Source organism: Mobula birostris, chromosome 14, assembly GCF_030028105.1.
Source record: "Mobula birostris isolate sMobBir1 chromosome 14, sMobBir1.hap1, whole genome shotgun sequence".
NCBI lineage: Eukaryota > Metazoa > Chordata > Chondrichthyes > Myliobatiformes > Myliobatidae > Mobula > Mobula birostris.
The window spans coordinates 15,658,167-15,680,667 of NC_092383.1; the positions used below are offsets into that span (position 1 = coordinate 15,658,167).

At 41.4% G+C, this 22,501-nt stretch overlaps 1 protein-coding gene across 1 annotated transcript; it reads left to right on the forward strand.

Annotated features, from left to right (window-relative positions):
• Positions 1-144: 144 nt before the first annotated feature.
• Positions 145-21,842, forward strand: mrpl46 (mitochondrial ribosomal protein L46). Its single transcript, XM_072277701.1, has 4 exons — positions 145-394; positions 11,426-11,624; positions 19,317-19,490; positions 19,950-21,842. The coding sequence occupies exons 1-4, from the start codon at positions 158-160 to the stop codon at positions 20,210-20,212; spliced, it is 873 nt and encodes a 290-aa protein (XP_072133802.1). The 5' UTR covers positions 145-157; the 3' UTR covers positions 20,213-21,842.
• Positions 21,843-22,501: the final 659 nt, after the last annotated feature.

Sequence of the window (22,501 nt, forward strand, 5' to 3'; positions counted from 1 at the left end):
CGTTTGGTGTTTGTGAGACATCATTAAAGAGTCTCAGTTAAGATATATAAGTGCCGCAATGCGAGACAGTGCTAAAAGGGCGGAGGAACGATAAGTGTTTATATGCTGCTTCCGCCCCCCCCTCCACTACCACACATCTGGCAGTCGGAGAGCCGAGATGGCTGCACTTCGCCGGCTCCCCGTGCTCGGAGGCCTCGCCAACCCCCGGCTTGGCCCCGCACTTCGGGCGGCGGCGGTGCGGGGATTGGTGGGGCGTTCCCCCGAGGGGAGCCGCGCTCCGGAGCCGGGGGCGAACGGTTGGCAAATCTGCGGCGCCGTGTGTCTGCAGCGGCCGGCTGTGGTGTCGCGGGAGATGAACCAGATGGAAAGCGCGTTCGCGCGGCTGCTGGAGCAGGTGGGTGTGAGCGCGGGCGCGGACACGCGCGACCTTGTGCGCGGGAACGCGCGGCTTTTGGCAGTGGTGCGCACAGGTAAAGGTATGGACAGGGCGGGGGGAGGCGCTTCTCCGTTGGATTGAGGAAAGTCGTGCGTAAAACACTCTTGTGCACTGTTTTCCACAAGGTTATCCCAAAAGTTGTCTATTAAAACAAAGCTTTTGGGGGATCTGTGTGACTATGAAGAGACTAGCAATTGCAGCCCATTCCTAATTACTCTTGAGAAGGTGGTGTTGAGTGGCCGCCTTGAACTGCTGCTTACCTTCAGAATTAGATTTAGTATCACAGGGGTATATCATGAAACTTGTTTATAGTATGGTGCATGACGTAAAATACTCAAGTTAAAATATCAGATCGCTCGGTATCTATGTGAACAGAAAAAGTTAATATTTCGGTTAAGTACCAGGTTTCCCCCGCCATCTGAAGGTAGAGCATTCCTATGAAACGGTTCGTAAGCCGAAATGTCGTACAGCGAAGAAGCAATTACCATTTATTTATATGGGAAGATTCTGTGAGCGTTCGCAGACCCAAAAATAACCTACCAAATCATGCCAAATAACACATAAAACCTAAAATAACAGTAACATATAGTGAAAGCAGGAATGATATGATATATACACAGGCTATATAAAGTAGAAATACTTTTCCACAATTATTACTGAACTGTTCTCCGTAGCGAAAATCTCACGCAAGTGCCATCGGTAGAAAATCTCACGCAAACGCTCTCCAGTAACCTTTAAGCTATGAAGCTGCCAAATCATACCGAATAACACGTAAAAATACACAGCCGATATAAAGTAGAAATAATGCATGTACAATGTAGTATCACTTACCGGCATTGGGAAGACAGTGCCGAGCACACTGATGATGGTGTGTTAGGCTGAGTCATCGCAGGTTGGGGGGTGCAGTGGCCCCCACTCTCCAGGCCACCGAGCGATACATTGCCGTGAAGCACGCAGGGGTCCAACGGTAGCCGGAAGACACCCAGCACATCTTTAAGAAAAAAAATGAAACAAATATGCTAATTAATTAGGTGCTGCCTGGCACGTAATTGTCAGCCCAGATCAGTGCCGATCGCCGATTGCATCGCCTCTGATCTCGGCCGACAATTACGTGTGGGGCGGCACCTAATTAATTAGCATGTTTATTTCAGCTTTTTTCTTAAAAGTGTGCTGTGTGCCTACCAGCTACCGTTGCATTCTCTGCAAATCGGTATCTGTCCGTGGCCTGAGGGTTGGGGTGGTGGAACACTGGGATGTCATCTCGTCATCGTCTGTTTCCATTAGAGCAGGCAGGTCATCTTCTCCTATGACTGCCCGCTTGGATGTCGAAGGTCGAGGTTCGTCATCTGCTGAGGCTGATGTGGAAGGCTTGCTTGACTGCTGAGCTTCGCGCATTTTTCTATCACACAGTTCTTTAGTAAGGACTCAAACCTTCCTGCAAATATCCCCTAAACCGACGTACCCTTTCAAAATTAAAGTCGTACTTTATCATTACTCATTCGGTTTTGATTGTTATCCTTCCAATTGCATCAGCTCTTCATCTACCAGATCTTGGTCATGGGATGCCAAAACCTCTTCAACATCATGTTCGTCAGCTTCCACAAGCCAAACTCACTTTGTCCTTACTTCGTTCACCACGATCGAAAAGCTTAATTATGTCTAAGTGTAACACCCTTATGAGCTCTTTTATGCTTTTCCGATACCATAGAACTCATCTTGCTAACGACTGCTCAGTGCAACGTGTTTAAGCAATGCCGTTCCGAATCCAGGGGAGAGCGGCTGCTCGGAGTGCCTTTTATCGCACGCTGATTTTTTTGCGTGCTGATTTTTTATCGCGCGCTTTTTTTTCGTAACAGTGAAAACACCTTCTGAAAGCGAAAACAGGGTACTAATGTTGGTCTTTCATAACAGTGAAGTTTCGTAAAGCGAACTTTCGAAAAGCAGGGGACACCTGTAATCTATATTACAATCTGGAGGTTCCACTTATAGAAAGGTGTAAAGGCTTTCTTTGACAAAAGTCCAGATGAAAATTATGAAAATAATTTCAGGGCTAACTTCATTATGTAACTATTCTTGGTTATTTGCCTAAGAAAGGAGAAGGTTGCAAGGTGATCTGATTGGGACTTATAAAATTGTGAGGGGTGATTTACAGAAGAGGCAGAGAGAAACTTATGCAACACACACATAATGCAGGAGGAACTCAGCAGGTCAGGCAGCATCTATGGAAATGAATAAACAGTTGATGTTTCGGACTGAATCCCTTCTTCAGGACTGAGAAGGAAGGGGGAGAAAATGCCAGGATAAGAAGGTGGGGGCAGGGGTAGGAGGCTAGTTGGAAAGTAATACGTGAAGCCAAGTGATGATTGAGGCTGGAGAAGAAGGAATCTCATGGGTGAGTATGTGGTCGAAGAGTTGGAGGGCTGCAGCTGGAACAAGAACTGTGGGAATAACGGTTGACATGGACTAGGTGAGCTGAAAGACCTGTTTTTGTGCTGTACTGGTCAATGACTATAAATAAATAAATAATTCAAAAGAGACTGCAGCTCCTTTCTTACTCTCATCAGCATTCCCATATTCATTGGGGACAGACTTGCAGCATTTGGAACCAAAGTCAATGGGATGGCAATAAATTTCATGTCAAGATGGTGTGTGACTTGGCACATTGGCACATTCCCCACCTGCCTGGAATAGTGCTGTTGCTCTTGTCCATGATGGTATAACACACTGTTGGAGTGGTACAATTAAGCATTTGGAGTGTATTTTGCAGATGGTACACAGGTATTGTGTGCTGTCATGGAGGTTTAGGGTGTCTGATGGGGTTGTGGGGAGTTGGCTGCTTTGTTCTGAATAGTTATAGAGTCATGTAGCACAGAAACAGGCCCTGCAGCTCATCCATCTATATTAATCCTGTTTCCGTCAAAGTGATCCCAAGCCTTCTATGCCTTGGTGATACAAATATTCTTAAGTTGAGCTGCTGAAGAGTTTTTGGAGCTGTATTTGCACAAGTGAGCATAGAGCATTTCTGCCTTGCAGATGCCCTTTATTGGGCCGCTCAGTGGCGTGGTGGCATCAGCACTGGAGGTGTATGGTCCTTATTTCGAATCTGGCCGGGTCCCAACCTGGACAGCAGCAGTATCTGTGTGGAAGAAAGGCCTGGCAATCTACTTCTGTATCTTACTACAAAAGTCAAGTCAAGTCACTTTTTATTGTCATTTCGACCATGACTGCTGGTACAGTATACAGTAAAAACGAGACAACGTTTTTCAGGACCATGGTGCTACATGAACTATACAAAACCCCAAGGATGACTGTAGAATCGCCATGAGTCGATGATGACTGGACGACACTCAACAGCAACAACAACAGATATCCTTTAAAGCACGATACACTACACTTTAGAAATGGTTAGAAACTGTGGGATGAATTTAAGTTACAGAGAAAGGTTCAACAAGTTGGGTCTTTATTCTTTTGAGTGTAGAAGGTTGAGGGGGGACTTGATAGAGGTATTTAAAATTATGAGGGGGATTGATAGAGTTAACGTGGATAGGCTTTTTCCATTGAGAGTGGGGTAGATTCAAACAAGAGGACATGAGTTGAGAGTTAAAGGGCAAAAGTTTAGGGGTAACATGAGGGAGAACTTCTTTACTCAGAGAGTGGTAACTGTGTGGAACGAGCTTCCAGCAGAAGTGGTTGAGGCAGGTTCGATGTTGTCGTTTAAAGTTAAATTGGATAGATATATGGACAGGAAAGGAATGGAGGGTTATGGGCTGAGTGCAGGTCGGTGGGACTAGGTGAGAGTAAGACTAGAAGGGCTGAGATGGCCTGTTTCCGTTCTGTAATTGTTATATAGTTATATGAATGGGCTGTTCTGTGAATAGAATAATTGAGCAAAATGGGTATAAGCTCTCTGGAGTTCAGAAGGGGAGGTAATTTCATTGGGGGAAGGTTTGGAAGAGACTTTGCTGGATAGACACTGTGAATGTTTCCCATAGGTGGAGGAGTTGAATTGGGGCACGGTCTCAGGATAAGGGGTTAGTAATGTAAGAATAATATGTGGGGGGGGGGAATTTCTTAGAAGGTTGTAAATCTTTAGAATTTTCAACCAGAGAGAGCTATAGAGGGTGAATCATTAATCTTTGAGCATAGGCTTATAATTCTTTTTAGGGGTGCATAATTTTTTCATTGGGATCAGGGACTTCAAATTGAGTATCACATCACTGAATGGCAAAAAATTCTGGGAGGTGATAAGATGTAGGATCTATCAAAGTAGGATTTCAAAACCATTTGGATGAAAGAGATATTAAGATTGAAAAGGCAGAGTGCTGGGACCAGAGGAGAGGGTCGGGTCAGTTCTTGCTGCTCCGTGACTTTTACTCCGCTCTGCGCTGTGCTGAGGCTGTGGCTTTGTGTTTGCAGAATTTACTCCGTTCTACGCTAAACTGAGGTTGAGGCTGTGTCCTGCTTCATGCTTCGTGTTCGAGGACTCACTTTTGCTCTAAGTGTTATTTGCTTACTTTCATTGTTTGTGTGATTTGTTTCTTTTCTTTCTCTGCACATTGGTTGTGTGTGGTCTTTTTTTAATGAGTTCTTTTGGATTTCTTTGTTTTGTGGCTGTATGTAAGACAAACCTCAAGGCTGTACAGTGTAAACATACTTTGATAGTAAATGTACTTACTCTGGCTGAATAAATTCCACTTACCTCAGTTCTAAATGGACACCCACTTATTCTAATGCTGTGCCATTGGATCCTAGAGTCTCCAGATAATGGCAACATTCTCCCCGCATCCACTGTACAGGCCTTTCAGTTTTTCATGGGTTTCATTGAGGTCCCATACCTCTCCCTTGTTATGCATTCTTCTGACTCTGTCAAGTACAGCCCTAGTACAGCTCCTTGTAATTTTGTACAGCCCAAAATTTGTTCACTATATTCCAAACGCAACCAGTGTCTTATAAAGCCTCAGCAGTATATTCTTGCTTTTATATTCTAGTTCTCTTGAAATGAATGTTCATGTTGTATTTACCTTCCATATTTGTGAGACAGAAGTTTAGGGAAGGAATTACTATGTATTGCTTAAATTTGAGGACCAGTAAAGCTCTGAATTGTAGTGATACAGAGTTTCAAGTTGGCTGCAGCTTTTACTTAGATCAGAGGTTCCCATCTTGGGGTCCATGGACCCCTCGGTTAATAGTAAGGTTCCATGACATTAAAAATGTTTGGGAAGTCGATTTAGATTGTCTTAAATTGAAATTCTTTATCTGCCCAGAACCTTTCAGTGGTTAGGTAACTGTGATTGTATTCCTTTAAAAGTGTCAGGATATATTGCTATAGTATAAAATCCCTACCGTCTATTATAAACCAATGGACTGTCACAGCTACCTGGACTATACCTCGCCCACCCTGCTAGTTGTGAAAATGGTGTCCTCTTCTCTTAATTCCTCCGTCTCCGCGGCATCATCCCTTAGGATGTGGCTTTTCATTCATGTCCTCCTTTTTCAAAGAAAGATGCTTCCTTTCCTCCACCATCAAAGCTGCCCTCAACCGCATCTCTTTCATTTCACGCACATCCGCTCTCACCCCATCCTCCTGCCACGCTACCAGGGATAGGATTCCTCTTGTCCTCAGCTACCACCCACCAGCCTCTGTGTCCAGCACATAATTCTCCGAAACCTCCGCCACTTCCAACTGGACCCCACCACCAAACACATCTTTCCCTCCCCTCCCACTTTTCGCTTTCTGCAGGGATCATTCCCTACGCAATTCCCTTGTTCATTCGTCCCTCCCCACTGATCACCCTCCTGGCACTTACCTTGCAAGCAGAAAAAAGTGCTTCACCTGCCCCTACACCTCCTCGGTTACTACCATCCAGGGCCCCAAACAGTCCTTCCAGTTGAGGCAACACTTCACTTACGAGTCTGTTGGGGTCATGTACTGTGTTCAGTGTTCCCGGTGTGGCCTCTTGTATATTGATGAGACCTGAAGTAGATTGGGAGACCGCTTCATTGAGCGTCTACACTCCATCTGCCAGAACAAGCGGAATCTCCCAGTGGTCACCCATTTTAATTCCACTTCCCATCCCCATTCCAATATGTCCATCCATGGCCTCCTCCACTGTTGGGATAAGACCATCCTTAGGTTGGAGGAACACCTTGTATTTCATTTAGGTAGCCTCCAACCTGATGGTATGAACATAGATTTCTCAAACTTCCAGTAATGGCTCCATTTCCCCCTGCTCCTTCACCATTTCCCATTCCCTTGTCCCTCTCTCATGTTATCCCCTTGCCCGCCATCGCCTCCCTCTGGTGCTTCTCCCCCCCCCCTTCTTTCTTCCATGGCCTTCTGTCTCTTTCACCAATCAACTTCCCAGCTCTTTGCTTCATCACTCCCCCCAACTTTCAAATCTACTCCTGAGCTTTTTTTTCTCCAGTCCTGCCGAAGGGTTTTGGTCCAAAACGTCGACTGTACTTTTTTCCATTCATGCAGGCTGGCCTGCTGAGTTCCTCCAGTATTTTGTGTGTGTTGCTCGAATTTCCAGCATCTGCACACTTTCTGTTATTTACGGTGGATGCTAAAGATTTAAAAGAAAACTGTTTAAAATGCTCACTAAGCCAGCCTGCATTCATGGAGAGAAGATCAAGAGCTGAGGTTTCAGCTCAATTAACGTTTTGTTAGCTTGAAAATTGTTGGTATTGTTTTAAGAAAGTGCAGACAGAAATAAAGAGAGGAAATAAAGAACAATAGGTCTTTAGAGGGCAGATGAATGATGTCATAGCTTAGTTTAGTGTCAAATGCACATTTGTATAGGTCCAATGAAAAACTTACTTGAAGCAACATCACAGGCACATAACATTATATGAAAAACATTCACAGGAGAAACATAAATTTTACACAATTTTTACAAAGAATGCAATTAGAATAAATATTTTAGTGCAAAGTAGTCATTGCATTGCTAAAGTGTGGTGATTGTGACATTAGTGGTTGGTTCAAAACGGAATGGTTGAAGGGACGTACTTATTCTTGAACTAAGGGGCATGGGGCTTTAGGATTTTGTACCTTCTGCTCAATGGCAGCCCCTAATAGTGGGAAGTTTTGATGGACACTACCTTTGTGAATGCAGAAAGATTATGTATTGGGAAGATGAGTTGGCAGTTTTAGAAAGGGTGGTTGTATCTAGAAGTGAAAGATGAAGGTGGTGAGAATATCAAACAAAAATATTGTGGTTATTATATCTAATTCTATTTAAGTTTTTCTTATTTTTACATGGTACATTTATCAGTTGAACCAGTATTCAATGGTATAACTGATTATCTTGTCATAGTCACTAATGTTGAAAGAGTCTTGCTCTGTACAGGTTTGTGGATTTCCTACACTGCAGCATTCATCATCATCTTCACTATGTGCCATGTCGTATGACGTAGGCAATCATGGTCTCATGACCATGATTGTTCTTGGGAAATTGTTCATTTGAAGTGGTTTGCCATTGCTGCCTTCTGGGCAGTGTCTTTACAAGATGGCTGACCCCAGCCGTTATCAGTACTCTTCAGAGATGGTCTCCCTGGCGTTGGTGGTCACATAACCAAGACTTGTGATATGTACCAGCTGCATTTGTGATCATCCACTACCTGCTCCCGTGGCTCCATGTGACCCTGATCGGGGGCTAGGCAGGTGCAGGTGCTACACATTGCCCAAGCTGACCTGCGGGCTAGTGGAGGGAAGGATTGCCTTACATATCCTTTGGTAGAGATGTATCTCTGCCCCGCCACCCCAATTTCTACAGCATTGCAGAAGTTATTTGAGTTATTTGGCTGTAAATTACTCTTCAGAGTGTCCTGAGGTCAAGAAAGAAATAATATAGATGCAAGATCTCTTTCTTGCCCCCCCCCCTCCATTCAACACATTGCAATAGGTCTTTAGTTTAGAAGGCAGGTGAAGTTAAGTGATAGAAGAGACAATATGTTTAACCAGATGGTCTCTGTTAATGATCTTGGTTGTGAGATGAATTTTGTGTTCAACATTTGCTACGAATGTTGCTGCAGGATACTCTTTTATTGTGAGATCAAAGTTGCTACTTTCATTCCAGTAATCTATAAATAACGTAAGATTCTTATCACAATAATAAAAACATTTACAAAGAGTAAAAATTCCAGTGGATACTGTATATGCACTTCACATAGTCATTAATTTACTTACACTCAGTTGCCACTTTATTAGGTACCCCCTGTACCTAATAAAGGGGCCACTGACTATATGTTTGTGGTCTAGTGTTGCTGGAGCCCTCTTCAAAATTTAATGTGTTGTGTATTCAGGGATGCTGTTCTGCACATTACTGTCATTATGCATGGTGATTTGAGTTACTGTCGCTGTCCTGTCAGCATGAACCAGTCTGGCCATTCAACTCTGACCTCTCGCATTAACAAGGTGTCTTCACTTTAAGAACTGCCACTCACTGGATTTTTTTTTTTATTTTTCGCACCATTCTCTGTAAACTCTAGAGACTGTATGAAAATCCCAGGAGATACGCAGTTTCTGAGAAACTCAAACCACCTTGCTGGGCATCAACAACCTTACCACAGTCCAAGTCACTTATTTCACATTTTTTCCCCATTCTGTTGTTTGGTCTGAGCAAAAACTGAACCTCTTGACCATGTCTGCATGCTTTTATGCTTTGAGTTGCTGTCACATGATTAGTTGATTAGATGTTTACATGAATGAACAGGTGTACTGGTGTACCTAATAAAGTGGACACTGGATGTATATAGTATAGTGTATCCTGTGGTGGAAAAATATTCATTCATAATGCTTAGTCACTAGCAAGTGACAAAATGATCTGAGCATCACCAACATAGTGCGTAGTGATCAGTCAAGACTCAAGACTCGACATTTACAAATAAATTTTTCTAAGCATGTTATAAGGCCGTGCTGCATTAAGTTCATCCTTATCTCTATTGAATTACTTGATCTCATGCGGAGTAGAAATCTGGATACTCTTATTGACAGCTGTGTCTTGGATGAGCAAGGAGTGAAAAGTAATTGGTACTGTCTGTGGTCCTGTAATCTCTGTCTTATGTATGTAGATACCACATTTACTGAGATAGGTTGCAATGGTGCGGCTTGATAATGAGCAGCAAGCAAAATGCTGAAGGAGCTCAGCAGGTCGGGTAGCATCTGTGGAAGGGAATGGACAGTTAATGATTTGTTAAGGCTCTTCATCCATATGTTCTTGTCCACCAGGTATTATGAATTGGGGAAGGGTCACTCAGTTCCTCGAGCCTGGTCTGCCACTTAATAAGACCATAAGACATAGGAGCTGAATAAGGCCATTCAGCTCATTGAGTTGCTATCCATCTCAATCCTATTCTCCTGCCTTCTCCCTGTAATCTTTGACACCCTAACTAATCAAGAGTCTATCAACCTCCGCTTTCAATGTACCTAATGACTTGATCTCCAAAGTCATCTATGTCAATGAATTCCACCGATTCACCAACCACTGGTTAAAGAAATTCCTCCTCATCTCTGTTCTAAAGGACATCCTTGTATTCTGAGGCTGTGCCCTCTGGTCCTAGATTCTGCCATCCTCTCCACATCCAGTCTACCTAGGCCTTTCAATATTTAGTAGATTTCAATGAGATTCTCACTCCACCCCCCCCCCCCCATACTTCCATCAAGTACAGGCCCAGAGCCTTCAAATGTTCCCCATTTGTTCATCCCTTCATTCCAGGGATGATTATCATAAACCTCTGGAACCTCTCCAGTGTCAGAACAATCGTTTTAGATGTGAGGCCCAAAACTGCTCACAACACTCCAAATGTGGGCTGACCAGTGCCCTATAAGTCTTATTGTTACATTCTCTCCATAAAATTATGGTAGATCTGACTGTAACCCCAATTATGCTTTCTGAAGGGTTATTAAGTTCGGTGAAGGGTCTTGACCTGAGCCATTGACTGTTATATTTTCCTCAACAGATGTTGCCTGACCCATGAAGTCCTCCAGATTTTGTTAGTTGCTCCAGATTCTATATCTGTAGTCGCAAGTATATCTAGCTTGCAAATGATATATATATTTAGCTGCATATCTGAAGAATATCAATGTGGGAGAGCAGCTAGTACATGTAACACAAATCATCGTGTCAAAGCCTAAATTAATTATTTCTTATGATAACTGATTGCAGTAGCTGGAAATGTGCAGGCTCTGGATTTTGGACTTTGAGATTGCAATGGCAAGAGTCCTAGTCTAATCTTTTAATTGTGGCACTAGATTTAGAGGCTTTGTTTCATATGCCTGCTGCGAGTGACTGGTAGAACCTTCGGGGAGTTGATGGCGATGTGAAAAGAATAACATGGGATTATCCACATCTACCATCAAGCACTCATTTTTACTAAACGTATACTAATCCTATGTTTATTCTTTTAAAGGTTTTAAAGGTTTTTTCAAAGCTAATTTTGAAAATAAAAAAAGCTTTACAAACCATTTGGATAACATGAGATTAGTATAGGTTTACTTCCAAGGACCACAACCTTGTCCTAGGGTTTGGAGGCTTGCATCCCTCGATGACTCAGAGAGCTATGCTAGCTGGAGTCAGGGCCTTGTGCTTTGGCTCTTGGTAGGGTCACCCATGCAAAACAGGTCAAAGGGTAGAGGCCAGACCAAGAGTGGTCCACCTGTCCTCCAGGTTCGAGGGTTCACCTCAGAGCTAACAACCCTGACTTGTCAAAAAAAAATTGTAATGGAAACAGCAATGAAGGATCCTTCTATATCTGTGTGCAGCGATATAAAACAAACAGGGATTGAAGTCCTTCATTGCTGCCCTAAATACCAGCGGCATAATGAGCAGTAAATAAGTAATGTAGGTTTAATAAAACTGGGTGCTTGATGGTTGTAGTGGATATGGTGGTCAGAAAAGCTTGTTTCTGTGTGGTATGACTCTGATACAATGGTGCATTTAGTTTGTTCTGCCTTCTCAAAATGCAAATGATCTCATTTATATTTTATAGATGGAGCTGGAGAAAAGCCTCTATTCTGATCATGAACTTCGAGTCTTTGAAGATGAAGAAAGGATTCAAAGAAGGCAGGCATATGATTATGATTCAGATGAAGAGGATGACGTTGGCCATGACATTGTGACTGGCCAGGATCTGGAGGATATGTGGGAACAGAAGTTCAGACAGTTCAATCCTGCTGATAGAGTACAAGGTTTTTGTCTTTCACTGCTTCATACCATTAGTGCTATGATGTGCTGCTCAGATACTGTGGTTCCTGACACCAATATGATTCAAAGCTTTTCATAAATCATAAGAAATGGATGCAGAAGTAAGCTATTTGACCCAATCTGCCTTCTCTGCCATTTAATAAGATTATGACTTTTTTATATATATATAAAATGACCCCAGTCATTCAGATTGGCAACAACATCTCCATCAGCAGAGGTACACCAGAAGGTTGTGTGCTTAGCCCACTGCTCTACTTGCTTTATGCTTCTGACTGTGAGGCTGAGCACAACTCTAATGCCATATTTAAGTTTGCTAATGACACCACTGCCATTGACCGAATCTAAGGTGGTGATGAATCACTATACAGGTTTCCCCCACCATCCGAAGGTGGAGTGTTCCTATGAAATGGTTCGTAAGCCGAAATGTCGTAAAGCGAAGAAGCAATTACCATTTATTTATATGGGAAGATTTTGTGAGCGTTCGCAGACCCAAAAATAACCTACCAAATCATGCCAAATAACACATAAAACCTAAAATAACAGTAACATATAGTAAAAGCAGGAATGATATGATAATTACTCAGCCTATATAAAGTAGAAATACTTCTCTACAACGATTGCCTACACTGATCTCCGTAGTGAAAATCTCACGCAAGGGCTCTCGGCAGAAAATCTCACGCAAGTGCTGTTGGCATAAATACGCTCTCCAGTAACCTTTAAACTATGAAGCTGCCAAATCATACCAAATAACACATAAAAATACACAGCCTATATAAAGTAGAAATAATGTATGTACAGTGTAGTATCACTTACGGGAATTGGTTCAGCGCTGAGCACACTGATGATGGTGTGTTAGACTGAGTCGTCGCAGGTTGGGTGGTGCAGTGGCCCCCACCATCCAGGCCGCCGACTGATACATTGCCGCGAAGCACGCAGGGGTAGCCGGGAGGCACACAGTACATCTTTAAGAAAAAAGCAGATATAAACATGCTAATTAATTAGGTGCTGCCCGGCACGTAAATGTCAGCGCAGATCAGAGGCGATTGCCGATTGCATCGGCACTGATCTGGGCTGACAATTACGTGCTAGGCAGCACCTAATTAATTAGCATGTTTATTTCGGCTTTTTTCTTAAAGATGTGCTGTGTGCCTCCCAGCTACTGCTGCATTCTCCGCGAACCAGTACAGTATCTGTCCGGGGCCCGGGGGTTGGGGTGGTGGGACAAGGGGGTGTCATCTCATCGTCGATTGGGGCAGGCAGCTCATCTTCTCCTATGACTGCCTGCCTCAATGTTGAAGGTCGAGGTTTGTCGTCTGCTGTGGCTGATGTGGAAGACTTGCTTGACTACTGAGCCTCGAGCATTTTTCTATCACACAGTTCTTTGTAAGGACTCAAAACATCCTGCAAATATTCCCTAAACCTACGTACCCTTTCAAAATTAAAGTCATACTTTATCATTGCAGCGAAAATCTCACGCAGTTGCTTCACGTTGAGTTCCTGGACGACTTCACTTTCGCTACTGCATTCGGTTTCAATTGTTATCCTTTCCTCTTCCAATTGCATCAGCTCTTCATCTATCAGTTCTTGGTCATGTGATGCCAAAACCTCTTCAACGTCATCTTCGTCAGCTTCCACAAGCCGAACTCACTTTGTCCTTGCTTCGTTCACCACGATCGAAACGCTTAATTATGTCTGGTTTTACGCTAAGTGTAACATCCTTACGAGCTCTTTCAGGCTTTCCCGACACCATAGAACTCATCTTGCTAACGGCTGCTCAATGCAACGTGTTTAAGCAATGCCGTTCCGAATCCGTGGGAGAGTGGCTGCTTGGGTTGCATGCTGCCTTTCTTCGTAACAGTGAAAACACCTTCTGAAAGTGAAAACAGGGTACCAATGTAGGTCTTTCGTAACAATGAGGTTTTGTAAAGCGAATGTTTGAAAAGAGGGGGACACCTGTATAGAAGGCAGATTGAAAATGTGGCTGAGTGGTGCGACAACAACCTCTCACTCAATGTCAGCAAGACCAAGGAGCTAGTTATTGACTTCAGGAGGGAGAAACTGGAGGTTCATGAGCCAGTCCTTATTGGGAAAACAGAGGTGGGAGCTTCAGCAACTTTAAATTCCTCGGTGTTATCCTTTCAGAGGATCTGTCCTGGGCCTAGCACATTAGTGCTATTATGAAGGAAGTATGGCAGTGCCTTCAGTTCCTTAGAGATTGCTGTAGATTTGGCATGAGATCTAAAACTTTGACAGGTTTCTATGGATGTGTGGTGGAGAGTATATTGACTGGCTGCATCATGTCCTGGTATGAAAACACCAATGTGTTGAAAGGAAAATTCTCCAAAAAGTAGTGAATTGGGTCTAGACCATCATGAGTAAAGCCCTCCCCACCATTGAACACATCTGCATGGAATGCTGTCGCAGGAAAAAAAGCATCCATCATCAAGGACCTCCACCACTCAGACCATGCTCTCTTCTTGCTGCTACCATCAGGAGGAAGGTACAGGAATTCCAGGACCCACACCACCGGGTTTAAGAGTAGTTATTACCTCTCAGCCACGAGGCTCTTGAACCAGTGGTGATGACTTCACTTAATTTCACTTGTCCTATCTCTGAACTGTTCCCACACCCTGTGGACTCTTAACTTTCAAGCACTCTTCATCTCGTGTTCTCGATATTTATTGCTTGCTTATTTATTTATTATTTTGTATTTGTACAGTTTGTCTTTTGCACATTAATTCTATTATGTTTCTTGGATTTACTGAGTATGCCCACAAGAAAACAAATCTCAGGGTTGTACATGGTGACGTGTATGTACTTAGATAATAAACTTAACTTTGAATATTCCATTAGTTTAATTATAGGTAGTGTTAGGGTGACTACTTCTCTTGACACTGGTTTCATTAGCTGCTTTTACCTTTTTTTAATAGGTCAGTGAAACATCCAGCACATGGGAATCTATTCTTGGAATTTTTTGTGTTTCATTTTTATGTCTTTAATATGTTTTGGCTTTCTTAACATTTTCAATTCATTAAATATGGCTTAGAATGTCATTGTCCTGACTTGAATCTCTTTAAAGCTTATTTGTATATTCAGATCTGTTTCGCAACACAAATTAATCTTTCCTCAAAGAGCTGACAGATTTTTTACAATTGTTCCACTAGACCCATGTGGATTACTTTTATCTCCTCTTTGCAGAGAGAATGTAGTTCCCCTTAGTTCTAGTTATAGCCTTTTCAGGATATCTCAGAATAAAGCAGGAAGATTCAGGGCATTATTTTCCTGCACGGTTCAGTATTTGGCTTTGAACCCATACCTTGCTATTTCTGTAATTAAAAAGATGGCAGACGGGCAGTCTACTTGTTTTGGTAGACTGAATTTTCAAAGTTCAAAGTAAATTTTATTATCAAAATACATATATGTTACCATATACAACCCTTGCAGGCATACTCAGCAAATCTATAGAATAGTAATTATAACAGGATCATTGAAAGATCAGAGTGCCAAAGATGACAAACTGAGCAAATGCAAATACAAATAAACAGCAATAAATAATGGGAGTATGAGATGAAGAGTCCTTAAAGTGAGATGATTGGTTGTAGCAACATTTCAATGGTGGATGTGTGTGTGTCTGTGTCTGTGTCTGTCATGCTTGAGGGGTAGTAACTGTGCTTGAACCTGGTCGTGTGAGTCCTGAAGCTCTTTTCCCTTCTACTTGATGGTAGCAGCGAGAAGAGAGCGTGACCTGGATGGTGGGGATCTTTGCTGGTGGTTGCTGCTTTCCTACGACAGCATTTCATGTAGATGTGCTCAATGGTGGGGAGGGCTTCACCCGTGATTTACTGGGCCAAACCCACTACCTTTTGCAGGATTTTCAGTTTAAAAGCATTGCTCTTTCCATACCAGGCTGTGATGCAGCCAGTCAATACACTCTTCACTACACATCTATAGAAGTTTGTCAAGGTTTTTCATGACATGCTGAATCTCCGCAGAATCCAAAGGAGAAGGAGGCACTGCCTTGCTTCCTTCACAATTGCACTTATGTACAATGGCAGTCTAACTGGGATTCAGCACAATGTGACTCCTTGCATTCACAAAGAAGTTGCATCTTGTTGAGATTGGTACATTTTAAACTGCTGCCTCCCTGATCTTTTACATTAATCACTTCGGGGGAAAGGATTGCAGTGTTCTTAAATTTCATAAAGTTCTTAGTGGTATGTAGTTTTGAGCTGGAGCAACTAAAGGTCACCTTGTGGATCTGGGAACTCAGTTTAAGGTAATATTACGCATATTAAATGACATGCATAAAAACAACAAAAGGCTGGAAATGCTCAGCAGATGAGGCAGAATCTGCGGAGAAAAGGTGGGGTGACTCTGGATCGAGAGAACTAAGGCAATGTCTATGATAGAATAGAGACTAAGAGAAAGAACGTCACAAGTGGTAGAGATGCTGGCTGAGACGATAATAGAAAGAATAACTTGTTAATTGTAACTGTTCAGTTCAGTCTGAAACTGGTTAAATTAGAAGGCTATGAATGTAACTAGAGGGGGAGAGGCAAAGTGGAATAAAACTGTCCTGAAACTGGAATTCTAAGCTGCTGAAATCTGAAGTGAGCGTAGAGAATTTTGGAAACATATATCAAGCCCGGTAACGTCTATGGGGAAAGGAAAACAGAATTAACACGTTTTGAGTTGGTCTTTCATCAGAAAGGGCTAGTTAGAACAAAACTGATTATCTAAAATAGTTAAACAATGTTAAATCCTGACTGCTGCTCTGTGCTCAATCAGAGGTGCTTGAGTTGTGTTGGGCGTTTTTGGACTAATATAAGAAGTCAGGGGCAGATCAAAAGGAAGGAGAATTAGTGTGCCAGGTAATTTGAAGTTCGGAATCGCCTTTGTGGACTGGATATAAATGTTCAATAAAGCAGTTAACCCAGGGTTGAGATCCTTTTGTGGATGTCTAGGCCGAGCATGTCATCTCTTGTAGCTGAATAGAAAGACATAATTGGAAATGGAAGAGTGAACCAGAATCTATTTTGAGAGGAGGGATTCCCTTGGGATGATGAATAGAGAGTTATCACCAATGTCATTATGTGCTGTGTCATCTTGATGTGGGTGATTATGGTCTATAATCATGATTTGTTCTTGGCAAATTCTACAGAAGTGGTTTGCTATTGCCTCCTGGGCAGTGTCTTTCCAAGAAGGTTGACCCCAGCCATTATCAATCCTCTTCAGAGATTGTCTGCCTGGTGTCAGTGGTTGCCTAACCAGGACTTGTGATGTGCATTAGCTGCTCATACGACCATCCACCACCTGTTCCCATGATTTCATGTGATCCTGATTGGGGTGCTACACCTTGCCCAAGGGTGACCTGCAGGCCAGTGAAGAGTAAAGGAGTGAAAGTGAAGTAGAGGTTGATCCATTGAACATGGAGGTAGGTGGGATAGAAGGTAAGGACAAGGGGAACCCAAGTTTTTCTTGAAGGAAGTGGAGGTAGCAAGAGAATTGTGTGAAGTTGCAGTGTAGGTGGTTAAAAGTTCTATCAACTGTTGTGGAAGACAGACTGTGGTTAAGGAGAATAGAAGGCATCTTGAAAACACAGAGGTGGAAAGTTAATGCCAGAGAAATGAAAATGGAACAATTTCTTCAGGAAGCAGGAAGGGAGGAGGTGTTGTTAAGATGGCTGTGGAACTTCATAGGCTGGCATGGAGGTGGAAAAGTTGAGAAAGAAAATTCAAACAGAGACCATGTGAAATTGAGAGCAGGCTAGGGATTGACAGCTAAAAATGGTGAAACATTTGAGTTGTCTATCAGAGCGGGAATGTAGCACTACCTCTGTCATGAAAGGGCCCAAGTTGGACAGAAACAAGGACTGCTTCATGTATTCCACAAAGAGATGCAATGTTCTGATCCATGTGGGTTCCCATAGCTCAACAGTTGATTTGGAGGAAAAGTGGAGCCAAAGGAGAAATGTACAATACAGAAACAAGTTCAGTCAGAATGGTGGTGTAAGTAGACTGGTTTGTCTCATGCTCAAGGATGAAGTGAAAGGCCCACAGTCCTTCCTGGTGTGAGATGAAGATGTAAAGGGACTGGATATCTGGATATCCTTATGAAAGTCATGTCCTAAAACTCTTTTGAAACTGAGATGTTTACTTGCAGCTAGACTGTACTGACTGCACGCTGTTTATTATGGACTCCTTCAGAAATGAAGCATATACTCTCAATCATTCTATGTTTGTAATGTATGGTGCTCAGAGGAATATTTGTAATCACTAATTTTTAAAAATTCCTCTTGCGTTCTTGGAATGTTTTTAATTTTATGTTCTGAATGATTGAATGGGAGTGAGAAAAGAATGTCAATATTACAGAGTACCCATGCAGGAAGAGATAAAGGATTCCAAGGTTTTGTGCAATTTCAAGAGAGACCTTTTATAATAGTTTAAGCATCTGAATGACAGGACAGGTAGATAAAGTGATAAATAATGTGGGACACTTGATTAGTTGGGACATAGAATATAAAAGTGTTAAAGTGATGCTTAAACTCAACAAGATGGCAGGTAGTTAACAGTCTGGTTACCCCAGTACACAAGAAATTTGGCTATGGGAGAGGAAACAAGTGACTTGTCAGAATGTTGGCAGAATTTGAAGTTTAATTTTGATGAAAGATGGATGAGACTGGTGTTTGTGTTGGGGCAGGGGTCTGGATTGAGGACTATTTTGCAGGTGAGCAAAGATGATTCTCTTTCCTGTAGCAGAGAGGTCACAAAGATAGAGCATAGATTGAAGGTAGTTAGAAAAAGATTGTTGAAATGATGATAGAGCTGTTAAAGATTCTCTTACTCAGTGGACAGTGAGAATCTGAACATGTGGGAGAAGCAAAAACCTTCAGGGCATTTTGAAAACTGCTTGGCCACAAGGCACTGCTTGCCCTAATGGCTCTAATGGGCTGGGAAGGAAGGGTTGGATGTAGTGCTAACTTTTTTTGAGTGAAAAATAGAGCCAGTAAATAACCGAGTGTTTTAAGAAGCAAAATAATGGTAGGCTCCTGCTCCTAACTATACCAGAGAATGTAAGTAGACTGCAAATTCAGACAACGTTTGTAATTGTGCTCAACAGCTGAGTTGACACCATTCCAAGTATTTGCACTGAATGACCACTTGAGGAAATTAGCAGAGTGTAGCCAGCATTTACAAAATTACTGCAGAGCAGCTAGATGTTGGAGAATGGTGGAAAAAGTGGTGAAGAATTGTACATTTTTTAAACCCACCTTTATCCCTTCTGTCAGTAGAAATGATTATGCCGCGCTTAGTAACTAAGCCAAATGTGAAGGCCAGGAGCTGGACTTGGTTGTCACACCATTGGGAACATTTAATAATTAGTGGGAGCTCATCCCCACTACCACACCCTTCCTCACTATGAAAACCTTAAGGAACCTGGGAGTGTAGGGAGAATAATATAGGATGAGAGATCTGGGCTGAGGGGTCTGTTTTCATACTGTATTACTGTGACTCTGAGAATCTCAGTTCCCAGAACTATCAATTATTTGTTTGTGATTATTTATTGCAAATAATTCTTTAATTGTGAAATATCCAATGTATATTGCTGAATCATTTCTTGAACAGTGTTGGTAATCAAATAATTTTTCAAAATGTGTATTTCTTCATATATTTTAGAAGCTGACAAGAAGAATGATAGATCAACGTTGAACAGACGATTGGATGAAAAGCTGCTGTTATTAATAAAAGAAAAAGTGGGGGATGAAGAGATCTGGTTGCTACCACAGAGTTACTGGAAACCAGGGGAAACCATGAGGCAGACTGCAGAACGCACCTTGTCTACTGTGTCTGGTAACAGCTCTTTTGGTAGCTTTATATTCTTGTTAGAATAGTAGCATGGCAAAGCATAAGACGAAAAATGGATCAGCTATGATGAAATAAATGGCAGCACAGGCTCGATGGGCCATATGGCCTAATTCTGCCTCCATATCTTATGGTCTTGTAAGAAAAGAGCCAATCAATCCATTGTGCCTAAGCCTGCTATTTCCCAGTAAACCAGTAATAATATTTCTCTTCAGATATTTCTGAATATTATTGAATTTGTTTTCATTGTCCTTACAGTACATTTCATTTCACACCAATTTATAGTGGGAAGTAAAGCTTCTTGTATCTTCTCTAATTCGTTTTTCAAAAAAAAATTACTGTTCCCTGTCATATTTAAGTTTGCTTCCTCTCAATTAAGATTCTTGCTAACTTTAGGATTTCACTTCTTGTTTCCTTCTCTCTCTCTCTCACCATCACATTTTGTAGGAAATGAATTGCAAGCTGTTTTTCTGGGGAATGCTCCGTCCGGTTTCTGCAAATACAAATATCCCAAGGCTGTACGAACTCCTAGTAATGTTGGAGCCAAAGTATTTTTCTTTAAAGCCTTGCTGATAAATGGAGATCTTAAGACGAAAAAGAATGAAGACCACGTGTGGGTAACCAAGAGTGAGCTGAAAGACTACCTCAAACCAAATTACTTGAAGCAAGTTCAACGCTTTATCTTTGATAGCTCAGCAATAAATGTGTAGAAATATTATTTTGTTAAAGTAGAATCCTTCTGAACATTAAATTATAAATCTTGTGTCTCACTTTTTATTGTACTTTGTTGCGGTCTTGGTTCTTCACTTTAGTTTCAAAACACTGACTTAGAATGTCCTGTTTTCAAACATTAGGTCCATTTTATTAACTTGTATATTTTTTGGAAAGCAGACAAAGCCAGATTTACTCTCCAGACACAATGATCCCTGTGTTTAAACCATTTCAGGGTCAACAGCATTGCCAAGTGTCAGGAGCTGTATGAAGTCCAGGACAAGTAAAGATGGCTGTGGCATTAGTGAGGCAGATGGATTTTTTTATCGTAATCCAGTGGTTTAGTAATATTAATGACTGTTCCAGATGATTAATAATACAAATTCCACAGCTGTTGTAGGAATTAAAATTTACTTTTTGGATTGCTGATCTGATAATTTAACCATTATATGACCACTGTACCCTTTGTGGATTTACACATGTGGAAATGAGTGTGACTATAGTATCCTTCAACTCAAAAATATATCAATCCTTTTGCTTAGCCAATTGAAAGTTTGGTGCTGACTGTCCCAACTATGTCAAAGTAAGGATTGACAATCTTGGGAATGAAGATATAAACTTTTGGAGATGCTGAAATCTAGGGTATTGTTTGATTTCATCAGTTTGATTCCATCTCACACTGTCAGAGAACACTCCCATTATCAGTCATTGTCTACCAGACACTAGGCAGCAAAGTCAGAAGCCTTTGGACAAATCGATGCCAATTTTAAACCGCATATTATTTAACTGTTGTATTTGTTAAATATTTATCAGTGACAGTGAATTTTGCATTTAAATTTCTTTTCTCTTGGAAGATGCAGATTATATATATTTTTCTGGATCTAGCCCAAGTTCAGTGCATGCCACAGTGTGCCAAGATCTTAACTTTATCTCATCGCATTTTATTGCAAGCTACTTTGGTTCATGGCCGCCTTCTGCTTAAATCTGCTTTGCTTTGTTTGAGGAATCACTCCACAAGTCATTTGTACTACCACATATAGTGACATTAATTATGTATTAAATAATTACACACATCATGCATTCTGTTTCAAGTCGCAAAATTTTTCTCTGTCAATTTATGTTACTTGGTTCAATGGTAAACAGTTGCAAAGTCTAAATAACCTGGGCATGATTGGAACAAATAAAAATGAGGGAACCTTTGATTATCTTGTCCCAGAATCTTGTTAGTTCTTTCTGTTAATATCCTTTGTGTTCTAGACAATACTGTATCATGTTAAAATGTAAGTATTTTGCAGAGCTGGTTGAATTTACCAATTGAATTGTTTTATTTGAATGCAATATTTTTACTGCTGTCTTAATACTGTCTCAAAATGCAATTTTTTTCCCTTGCCTATTGAAGCAGTTGTCAATACTTTCTGCTATAGTTTGCAGCTGGCTCATTTTACATTAAGTGGTCATGGAATGGAGGTCTCTTTATTTTGTACTAGATATTAGCGTTGTGTTCATACAGAATCTGAATTATCTGTGTTAATTTTCAGAAGATTTCCTACATTAGAAATATTGACTGCTGTTCTAATGCATGTGGCTAAAATTTTTAATTTCTCAGTAAAACAGAATTTGTTATCTCTATCTTTTCCTGATCTCTTGAAGGTCAAAATCTGGATTACTAAGTCTGCATCACTTTTGCTATGAATAGCCAAAATATTTTGATTTGATGGTTTCTTCAAGAAGGAAAGAGGAATCTGAATGATTGGTTGCTACTACATAGTGGCGTTCAGAACAAAACCTTCTATTTTCATTGTTTTTAATTCTTGTGCAAAACCCACTTCTGATTCAAGATTCATTTATTATCAAAGAATGTATAAATTGTTACAGGATTTTGAACCAAAGTTGAGTCCTCAGATCTGAACCCCGGGGTAAGCACAAAGCCTCGTTTATCAGTTCATCATATTAGCGGGCACGGACTACACCAGCTGAGACAGTCTGTCTTATAAGGGATCTGATTTAGTATCAAATACAAAAGTCATTAAATTGAAGATTTGAGTTAAGAACAGGAATTGGATTCTCATCTCGGATCTGTATAATAAGATGTTTAATCAAATCATTTAGTAAAATCATAGGTGATCTGATTTTAACTGAACTCTACATCTCTCTATATCCCCATTTATCCACCTGCTCTTTGAGAATCTCATGTCCCTCTGCCTTAAGCTATGCAAAGACTGCAGCAGAGTTTTCTAAAGACCTGCTGTCATGAAAAACAATTATCATAAAAGAACAGTGCCTTATTT